The 11,283-nt window shown below is 38.0% G+C and overlaps 1 protein-coding gene across 6 annotated transcripts in view; it reads right to left on the reverse strand.

Moving 5' to 3' along the window:
* Positions 1–10,885, reverse strand: part of LOC117238698 — a 202,228-nt gene extending 191,343 nt beyond the window's left edge. For 3 of the 6 annotated variants that reach the window (XM_033503821.1, XM_033503817.1, XM_033503818.1), the window contains exons 1-2: positions 10,694–10,885; positions 4,651–6,936 (exon numbers count right to left, since the gene is read on the reverse strand). In XM_033503821.1, coding sequence (XP_033359712.1) covers positions 4,651–4,803 — 153 coding nt within the window. In that variant the 5' untranslated portion in view covers positions 4,804–6,936; positions 10,694–10,885. Of the gene's footprint in view, positions 1–630; positions 707–4,650; positions 6,937–10,524; positions 10,614–10,693 lie in introns of those variants that run through there. The other 3 variants (XM_033503815.1, XM_033503819.1, XM_033503820.1) reach the window with 3 other exon arrangements.
* Between the last annotated feature and the right edge of the window lie 398 nt (positions 10,886–11,283).

The raw sequence follows: 11,283 nt of genomic DNA on the forward strand, positions 1-11,283 counted from the left end.
TAAATAAAAATATGCTTTTTCAGGACACCCAATATAATACTTTGTTTCATTCTTACTTTCCAAAAAAATATAATATACATACCCAGCTATTATTTCGCAAGACAAAGACTTTCCGACTAATTTTTAAATCTATCGCTTAAAATTATCTCTAATCGTTCAAATACATAACATTCACTACGAATGATAGAAGAGGAGACAGAAACAGAATACACCTAAATGGTAAATATAAGGAAAGAAATATAATTCGAAACTAAATTCTCGGATAAAAAAGCTCGTACCAGTGTTTCTAATGCTAGACATCACGTGTAAGGAATAAAATCACAACTCATACGATCTCTTTCACACGGCGATATATCGCGATACGTACATGTATAATATCATACACGTATCACATACGTGTATCGCCATGTGAAAAAAGGCTAAGGATTTCTATCTTTCCTATGTACGCCCTGTCTGGTCGCTAAAGACTGGAAGAGGGGAAAACTACCGAACAATCGATTACTCGCTACGCTTGGATACTGGGCGGAAACAACTGAACATTATTCGCATGTTTTTCCTTTCGGCGTTTCGCATAATAATTTCCGTGTGTATAGTGTATACTCAATCAGAGTAGATAGCAGTAACACTTACGGGAACCGATATACGAACCACTGGCAGTTTATTCGACATTTTCTATGACTGTTGCTCCTAGCTGGCACACTCAGAGCTGCATCCATATAAAAGAAAAAAAATCAATTACCGTTGTTTTCGCTGGTGAAATTTAATCTCTTGGCTAGTTAGTTTTTACAACTGTTCGACTACGGCGCAGTCGTTAGTAACATCGAAACGTTAAAACGACGAGCAACTTATTTGTTTCGAGGTTGAGAATATATATCTGTACTTGAGAGCTTCAAATTAGAATCAGTTCATCTCCTTCGGAATTAAGTTACATACGTCACCTATCTTACCGCTCGTCCTTTGTTTCATTCCTTATTCCGTTCTTTATTTTGTTCTTTGTTTCGTTCTTTATTTCGTTTTTTATTTCGTTTTTTATTTCGTTCTGTATTTCGTTCTTCCTCACAAATTTGTTTATTAAAAATAGAGAAGATTTAGTGGTGTTAATTTTTTTAAATGCGATATTACCTTGTCAAACATCGTCTGGTTACATATCCAAAAAGATAGATTTGGAAAATTTCATTTTAAAAGCTGATTTAGCGAAGAGAGCTTTTAATTCTAAATCTAGGAGATTGCGGTCCTAAAAATTCCATTGCAAGTCTGGGTATATCTGAGAAATATAATAACTTTAATCCATGTTGCGGTACTAATTTTTGCATAAAAATTGTCCGCATGCAAGAAAAGTATTTAATTTTACTAAATTAAACAAATTATTCGTTCTTCCTTTGCTCTTTATTTTCTTCCATATTTTCTTTCGTTGTCAGATATATTTCAGGTACAGATATATTTCTCTAATTGTCTACCGATCACATCAAATTTACGTAAAATAGACGTAAAATTCTTCAAATGATGTTTTATTAACTCACGTTAAGAATTACAAGATTACTCTTGTGTAAATAGAAATCTATATTAGATTACATGTATAAATGATTCTCTATAAAATGATTTTCTCTAATAGATATACAGAAAATAAGATCTATTCAATTCAAAATGAATAATTCTTATATTAAAAGTAGGATACTTTTTGTTAATAAATTAATTACTAGTTATCAATGATAACTAGTTGTTGTTGATGTTATAAATGAAATATTAACTCGTCTTTACGAGTTCATAATATAAAGAAAAACAATCTTTCTCAGGTATACTCTGTACAATGAATGGAAACCTACCATGTAATTGCGAACTTTCATTATAATGACTGATTATCTCTACTGCTGTAGAAATCACCTACATTATCGCTACTATCTATATTAAGAGAACTATCATTCGTAATGTCATAATAACTCTGCAACTATACCCAAAAAGTAAAAAAAGATGATATTCAATGTATGTTTCACGAAGATAGACTTAAAATCCAATAAAATGTCGCAATCGTCGCCTGAAATTTTTTAACAATGAATTATAATACACTCATAGCGGATTATACACTCAAATATGAAGAAAGTAAAAAGTAGTTTAATATGTAATTAGATGATACTTAGGCCAATCGTGATAGAAAAATTATACAAGCCAGCAGTATTTGTAAAAATCATCATGAGACGTATTATCCTATCAATCTCTGAAGAGTTAACAAATTTATTGCATATATTATATGTTTATGATCTTCTAACACACAATAATAAAAATGTAAAATGTATGTACAAAGTTTTAAATTGTGAATTGTAAATTTTGTATGAAAATTATTTTCCAACATATACATAGCACATATAGGCAAGGAAAATCCGATTAGTGACGAATATGTATATTCAACATGAAATTTAGAAAAGATACTTTCACGATAATTAACGTAAAACGTGTACATAAAATTTGCCAATAAGAAGATAAATATTTTATTTGTTAGTTAATAGACATGTAGCATAGATAATAAAGAACGGCTCAATGACCGTGATAATTCTAAAAAGCGATAAATTTTATTCGGCACAGAAATGAAATTATACTCTCCCTCTCGAACACCGGCCATTAAGCGTTCGTTTGCCGTGGTGAATGAAATCTCGCTTTAAAACGCGTGCTAACGATTGATATTTCTAATTTCCGGCCGATATTCCCCCATCCAGGTATAGCGCTAATGGAGAGTGAGCTTTTAAGTCCCTTATTTCCCGTCGATAAATCTATCATCTGGCAAATTTCGTCGACGAAAAAAACAACCGTCGACACGCAGTCGACGCTACAACGATGATAAAGCTGCATAGTTATCGCGATTACAGCCAACAATCCTCCTGCCGTTTCTATGGGTTTGTCCCGTTGGAACATGTGCGAGAGCACGTAGTCGTCGCCGTTATATCGACGACATGAGAGTGTCGAAATCGTTTGGTTGCTCGATACAACGAGCACGGAAATTCGTTTGAAATTTAAATCACGCGGCTAACATGCAAATCGAGGATGCCATTAAGAAGCGATACGTCGCGCGTCGCGGTGACGATTTGTAATGGCGTGGCAAGTCGAAATCTCGTTCCATCAAAGTCAAAGACTGGTAGATTACTTTACAATTTCTCGAGTTCTTAAATAGGGGATTTTTAACGACGATAAAAAACAGATTTATTTAGCTTGGTGCATAAAAATATAAAATCGAACGGAATATAAAATTTTGGATAAATTCTAATTTTTATTATGATGATCTAATATTAATTATGATGATCTAATATTAATTATGAAAAACGACGTAATCGTGATTAGTTTATAGCTTGGAGTTATAGTTTGGAGTTATAAAAAACCATTTTTTTTTCTATAATATCTAGAAGTTAAAAGTTTTGAAGATGCATTAATTGGTTGATAACACGTAACGGAAATTCCCAAGTAATAAGTAATCAGAGAATAAAATTTTGCGAAGTTTTACAAAAGACTTCTCAATGGATGCCCTAATTTTACACTATTTTTCGAAAAGTATTTTGACAACTAAAAGGGAAAACGGTGGATACTCGAAAAGAGTACACGTTTTAAGCGTACTAAAAGTTTTTAGAATTAAACCTTTTTATTTCTCAAGTAGTACGTCTGCTATGAAAATGAGGACAATGCTAGAAAGAGAACCACAGTTTTGTAGAAAAACTGAAGTCACAATTAAGACCCGAATAAAAACCAAGCAAGTACATCTTACCATGTTTTTCGCCCTTCCGTACGTTCTCCTTGATTAGCTTTTTTAATTTTACTCGTTCCGATCTTGAAACGCTTCTACATTTGTCCCAAAAACTGTCGAGCTTATGCTTTCTTAATACCATTTTAATCATTCCTGATTTGTTCGATTTTACAATAAAATACGTACCCTATCACGAGTTTATTTAATCGAATTGTTTTTGAAATGATTTTGTAATAACCAGAGAATCTATGTGTATGCGTTTAATAAAAAATCACGTATTCCAAGTAAAGTCTGAGGTTTACCTTTTACTGTTTCTCTATCCTAAAATCTAGTTTTATAAAAAAACTAAGCAAACATTGTCTCAAATACACCTAAATAAACAGAAAATTGCTGTAATTGCGTGAAAATAATCAAACTCTCCAGAGTTTGTCTCCTAAATTATCTTCTAATTTTCGTACTGTCAAAAATACGAGCTCGTTCGGAATATAGAAAACTACTATCAACTTGAAAAAAAATTAGCAATTAGTAATCACGAAAACAATTTAAAAGCTATTGACCTAATACTGCCTAAGCAAATATTTGAAGCTTAACGACCATTCTCCATTTTCCTATCAGGAATGAAAGACATGGTAATAATTCTGACCCTGGCCGATATCACGTTATAAACGAATCCCATTTACTCATAAATCTAGTTATTCCCAGAACAAATACTCACCATTGACACATGATAAAACACCGAACTCCGTGAAACATATCATTCAATCAAGTTTTTGCCGATTCTGAGATGGATACCATGCATTTACGAAGAAACCTTTCCCTACATAATTATACATCCGAGAACTTGCTATTATTTTATTATTTAAAAAATTAATATGATTAAATATATATTTAACACTATTGATAAAAGTAGGTAAATGAACTCTAACCTTGAAGCCAGTAAGGAACGTCGCGGGATCAGAGGGGGTCCGGGCCGAGGACGCCTGATTGGTGGCCCCGTAACTCAACTGATGCTGATAGTTGGAAAGGATCTTTTTGTGAGCACTGGCCTGAGCTCTATAAGCTGACACTGATAACTTCATTTCTTCGTGTTCCCGGTAAAGGGTCCGATTCTCCCGATGCTCCAACCAGGGTACATTCTCGTTCCTTCGTGGTAAACGTGGTTAAGTCTTTTTAAGAGATCGGCACGCGCGGCCGGACAGCTACGATGAAAATCCCTCGGAAAAGAAATGAAAGCGGGTCAGCTACCGCGTTCGACTAGTTATCCGCTTTTCCTGCCTTCGATTTCAGCCGATTTTCCCGGTCTATCGTAGTTGTTTACTTTTATTTTCACGAGTTCCCTTCGTTCGATATCCTTATCTCAAACTCCGCTCACGATTTCGTTTCAATTCTTGGTAGTTTTCCCCAGGCCTCTTTCCCTTTTGTATCTGACTTCGACTGACTTCTACTAAACAGACAATCGTCGTTAAGCGGTACTCCAATCTTGTTCCTTCGCTTTGGAATTCATTGTTTCGTTAAACATCAAGATCTAAAAAGGAAGTAGCTAACGCTCGCTTTAAAAAGCTTGTAATACGGGCGTACGATACAAAGAGGCTTTACGGGGATAATTCGTCGAGAAATTTTCTTCCCTTTCGATGATCGTGGGGTTTATATCTTCTTAACGGATCGGTTGTTACGAATTTTCTCGATATCACGGGAAAAGGGGTACGGAACGGCGAGATGTTTCTCTCTATTCGTTTGTGGACGATGATTTCCCGCGAGAGAGGCGAATACGAGGATACGTGACTCTTCGGCTTGCCTTGTCCCTTTCGCGCGCTCTCTTCTCGCGTTTCGACGGCTATTCTCAATATATCTGTCCGATCGAATGGAATAGTTTTGCAACCAAAGGCTTTCGAAGGTGAGCAGATTCAACACACCTAGCTAGCACGATCGAGGAGTAAATCCTTTTAGAAACCGTATGAAGGATTAAACATCTTACAATGGAAGAAAGGGTATCGATCGTAGGAATAATCCTTCTTTCGTTTACCAGTCCACGTTCGTTTTCTTACCCAGTTACGAGCAGTTTAACGTTCCTCCCAAGCTGTCGTAAATTCACCGTTTCGCCAAGAACAAACTCGCTCCCCGCTGGACTTTTTCTAATTGAAGCTTCCCTCCATCAGGATTCCCTGTAGCGTAAACAGACCGACTATCCACGGTCCAATTTCAAATCTTTTAAACTCTTTCAACGATCAATGTCTCATATTCTATATAATGTTCTACCGATAATACGAGCAACATACATCGAAGGCAGATCGCGTATTAATTTCTCGTCATCTATTCACATGGAACATCCCCATCTTCGACGAAGGAACTAAACACCCTTGGATTTATCGTCTCTCTATTAAAAATTAGAATTTCATTAATTCACTAACAACGATTATAAGTCATAGGAATAACGAACATTTGTAATGTCGCTCGATTATTCGCCCCTTGAATGCCTTCTTTCTACTTCTTTTTATTCGTCGTCGACTCAAGCTATAAGGCCACGTGCCGTTGTTCATTAAAAGTCGAACGCGCAGGACGCCACGAGTAAAGCGTGTTCCCACAATCAAGAAACCGTGACAAGGATATCTACGTCCCTTTATCGTCCCCTTGTCGTGTATCTCTTCGTTCGGATGACTTCCACGTACTTCGCAGTTCTGCTCCCTTCTAGCGTCCTGTGTGATCGATTCTATTTCAGCTACCGTGGCACCGAAATGCGAAAGAGATCGAGCATGATGTCCGACCAGTCCTCGAAAAACCATTGGATACTTCGAGCGGATCCTTGGGTCCAGGCAATAGAACTAGCTTTCCTCAATGATCCTTTGGTTCGCGTTTTTCTATGTTTCGATCTTGATCCTTCGATCGAACTCGACTCGCGACAACAAAGTCATTTCCTTGTGATATCGAAAGATTTGCAGGATTTACTCGTTCGAACGGTTATTTCTTATTCCTCGAGGTAACGTCTCAAACACTTTCACGATGAAACGAATTATTTCTTCAAAAGTATCCGGATCTTGATCGCAACACTTTGGGTCGTTGATCACAGCACGAACAACAAAGATTCACTAATACGACAACGCTGTCTATACTCATTAGGACAGAAGCCGTAAGAAGTAAAGGAACTTTCGATTATAGCACCGGGCCAAATATTTTTCCAGTTGATTTCAGGATACGAAACGATCGTAGACGATCACCTGGAAATAAGTGGAATTGTCACCATATTGCAAAAAATCTGCTCGAACCGACGAAACACATATCACCATTGGTAAAGAGCCTCTCGAACTCGAAAGCTTCGCGAACCGATGAGATTCGCAGCAACGGAACATTAAGACGCGTCTGTAGCCGTAACCTATCGATTCTGATGGCCTGATAAGGCAAAGCTTTAAACCGACGAACCATTACCAAACGGACTTACTTCCGAATCCATGCTCTGATCTTCGACATTGTCACGACTCCGTATAACGGGTGTAAGGGATTAACGAAAGGATTAACAAACTCGGGATCATCGAAGGGTACGAGTCACGTACGAAACGAGACAGAGGGAGAGACACGTTGGCCACGTCAATTTGCTTTGCCAACAATAGACATTGGCACTCGATGGAAGATCAAAGCGTCGCGTGGTCAGTTGGAACGCGGCAAACGTCAGTGACTAACTCCGTAATCCGCTTAACCGAGGAAATTAGTCGTTCGCGGGCCGGAACATGGAAAATCGTTGTCGCAAACTTTTCCAATTGGTCCAGATTTGTTCTTCCTTACGCGGTTGTCTCGTCTATTTTTGATCGTCCGATCTTCTGTTTGTACGATCGGTTGAAACATAAACGATAGACGAGTAAATCAGTGAACAGAATTCGGTCGGGCCGTTAGTAGACCGCAACGCGTTGCGTCCGTAGCTCGAGCATAACTGGATTACCGCTACCAACGACACCGTGCATCGAGACATCGACTAACCACCACGAGGTTCGGCCTGTTCGTTCTATATTCACCCTTCGCTATAACTGGATTAAATATTATCATAAACTGCGCGCGACCGGGCGAACGTGCCACCTACGCGGATTCTGCCTCGCGTGATTTTAGTCCGCGCTTTCATCGCTCGTGTTACCGCTCGGTCTCCGATTCGTTCGCAAACGAATTTCACTTGTTCGTATGATTTGGGGATGAATAAATGTAACGTCAAAGGAGACTCGAAGACGGTCATCGCTTTACTCGAATTCGGTGGTTATTGGGTTATAGTTAATTGAATTTGAAGATTGGTGTAGAAATAATAGAATAATTATATTATAAATATATCTATATATTTGTAAAAACATAGAAGAAAGACTAAAAATATAGGATTTTTCAAATTAGGCCTTTTCTGACAAATTGTGAGAACATGATTTACAAATGGCAATAAGAAAAATATATGTGTTATGTGAAAATTAACTCCATGTAGATGTTTCGTTATGAAATGAGTAATGAATATTGAATCTAACGTAACATGTATAATTAAATGTGCTTTGTCACAACATCACGGACAAATATTTTATTGTGCAATACATGTAAGAGATCGCGGTTTATTATAAAATGTTTTTATTTCCCATTAATATTAAGCGTTTAACTATAAAAATATAATAAAAAATTTGCAACCAAAATTTGTACCGTATTTACTTTCTATTTTCAATTGAGAATTATGTCCGCAATTTATCAGAAAAACCGAGGACACCCCATGATATGAAATGCATGATATGGAAACTACAAAAATGATTCACATACATACATACTGATAGAAAACAGTAACGCGAAAACCAAAAGATAAAACAAAGTTTTAAATGCGAAATTGAAACATATAAACAAAACATTTTTAATTTAAGCAGACAATACGAAATTATCTCGCTTCTTTGAAATAAGTACTACGTATTTAGATCCACAAATACCACTATAAATGAAAGAAACAACCACCGATCGCACTATTATCCTTTGGTTAATCTTTGTCCGAAGACAAGAATCGAAGAAATTCTCCTTCCCTATTGTGCACTTTCAACGAATCCGGATCACCATTTTTATGCGACGATAAAATGGAACCTCACAAAATCAACCTAAAAAAATATCGTTCCAACCTCCGGTGGAATAATTATTCTTTACGCTAAAATCCGTTGGAGGAACACAAAAGCATTGTTTGTTCAATTCCACAGCCCAAACCATGACTCCCGATTCGTTTAACGATCACAATTATTTCCTAAGCAAGTACCTGCTTCTCATTTGGTAGCTTGGCTGGCATTATAATGCATAAGCACACGGCGTACATGTAAATTGAAGTGCGACAGGACGAGAGAAAGAGGAAGAGAAAGAGTGAAAGTGAGAGGGAAGAGCAACCAGTAAGAAGCAGCATAACCTACTCGTCAAATACGTCGCCCATTATACGTTGACTGCATTGCTGTCTCTCTCATCACTTTCCAGCCCTTTCCCGTCTTTCCAGCAACGCTCTTACACAAATACGAGCCTGACTGTCATTCGGCTTATCGATCATTCCAATTGGTCATTACGGAAGATCGAGAGGGACAGTAAGCACGGACCATCGGGCGGAACCACCCTTTTATTTTCCTATCGCCCTATCGTTTCACCAGCAAGGAATATTTCGCGTAAACGTTGGATATTGTTTTGTCAAATAGCGTTTTTAAAAAATATGGAAGCCGTACTTCGCAAGGACTATTTGTAACTTCCAATTTTAAGATTTCCAAGATTTGAAACATCGAAACTGTCGCTAAGTAAGTTTTATTGTAGAAAAAAGAATAGTGATAATACTGCGAGTGTTGGTTGAGAAATTAATTTTAAAAGATGTTGAGGATTAAGTCATGTGTAAACTATTAATAGAGAAAAATAAAAAAAATAACGTCACCTGCATTCCTAAGTTGAGGCGTATAATGAGAGATCTAGAATACGACAAGAGGAATAAATGCGTTACAAACAAAGTTGCAACATAATTCGTAAAAGTACGTCATATAGAAAAATCTCGTAATATAATTTTATGGAACGGATAGAATTGTAAATCGAATTGAAAAACGAGGATATTAGTGTGCAAAATATGCATATGATCAACCGCTAAAAAATGAGGAACCTACAAAGAAATGTGCGTAATACGTTTACTATAAACAAGACGCACATATATATAGGTTCGATCTTTAACGTTAAAGAGTCAAAAAGACACGTTGTCGGAAGGCCAACAGCTCGGAGAATCTTTTGTCAGCACTTCTCTTTTCGTTAACCCTTTTCCTTTGACTTTTATCTTATCTTTCTTTTCGCCCGTACGCGTTAGTAGAGTCACGCAAACAACAAAGAAACCACTTTGAGGATAACAAGAACTTCTCGAATTCGATATAGAGACGCGAAGCAATCGAACATCATGTTTAAGGTGATAAAAGCACCGTCGAACTAATCCAAATATAGCATTGTTCCGCTTCCTCGGTCTATTTCTCTCCGTAAGGACGAGTCGAGCTGCGGACGCCTGTATTTCTGGACGGTTCTCATAAATGAATTACGCGATTTCAAATCGGGTCGACTAGAATTGTGCAAGAAGGTCACAGCTTTTCTCGTTAACCGAACAATCGTCATCACGCGACGAGGCTTTATTAGAACGGCATTCCTTCTTCGAGTGCTTCCTTCCGCGAAGTAAAACGAACGTCACTCGAGCGAACGGCTAATTACGTTCATTAAAAAACACGTTGTTTCCTCCGATATTCTCGAAACGAAAAGAAATACACTATGAGGTAAATCCAACCTTCGCCTACACCATCGGAACTTCTACTTACTTTAATCGCACAACAAACTTAGCGTTTCTTTCGTCAACGAAAACGAAATCAAACACTATTGTACGCGATATCGATCTACAATTGGCGTCCGGCAGAATGGATCGCTACCGACTTCGACTAGTAAATCACCGACGACACGACATCGACAATAAGTCGATATTTCCTTCACCTTCCAACGTGTAGAATATCTTGCGACAAACGATATGCTTCTGGTCGTTCACAGACACACAACACCCTATCCATAGTTCCTCTGGAAGAAAGGATCAGCCGATCAGCCCTTCAACGACGATCTTCAAACCGACACGACCGACCAACATATGCCAGTCATCGAAATGCAATTCGTCGTGACGACCGAACTAAAGCAAACTAAACCAAATTGATATCGAACTGTGTACGATCGCGAGTTCGAGTTCTTCTTAGCAGTCAGCTGATGAGCGCAGCTTCTCGATGATCGACGGCACCAGAGTCACCCACCAATAGAACTATCACCCGCGACGAGGCACGTAAAAATACGATATCGCGTTGGTACGAGCGATTTAACAATCGGCCGATCTGAAGGTATCATCGAAGGATACCGGTCGCGTTTCCGCACGCACGTGTTACTCGGCCCCACGAAAGTCACTAGGAGGCAAGTAGCAACCCCCGCCAACCGTGGAGGACGGAGGGTGTGAGACAGGATGCCGGAACGTCTGACGATGGGAGGGATGATGGTTTGGTAGGGAGGGAGGTTGTAGTGGGAGCGTGAGAAAGAGGGGCGAA

The sequence above is a fragment of the Bombus vosnesenskii genome, unplaced genomic scaffold (assembly GCF_011952255.1).
Source record: "Bombus vosnesenskii isolate JDL3184/JDL3185 unplaced genomic scaffold, Bvos_JDL3184-5_v1.1 scf7180000013605, whole genome shotgun sequence".
Taxonomy (NCBI): Eukaryota; Metazoa; Arthropoda; class Insecta; order Hymenoptera; family Apidae; genus Bombus; species Bombus vosnesenskii.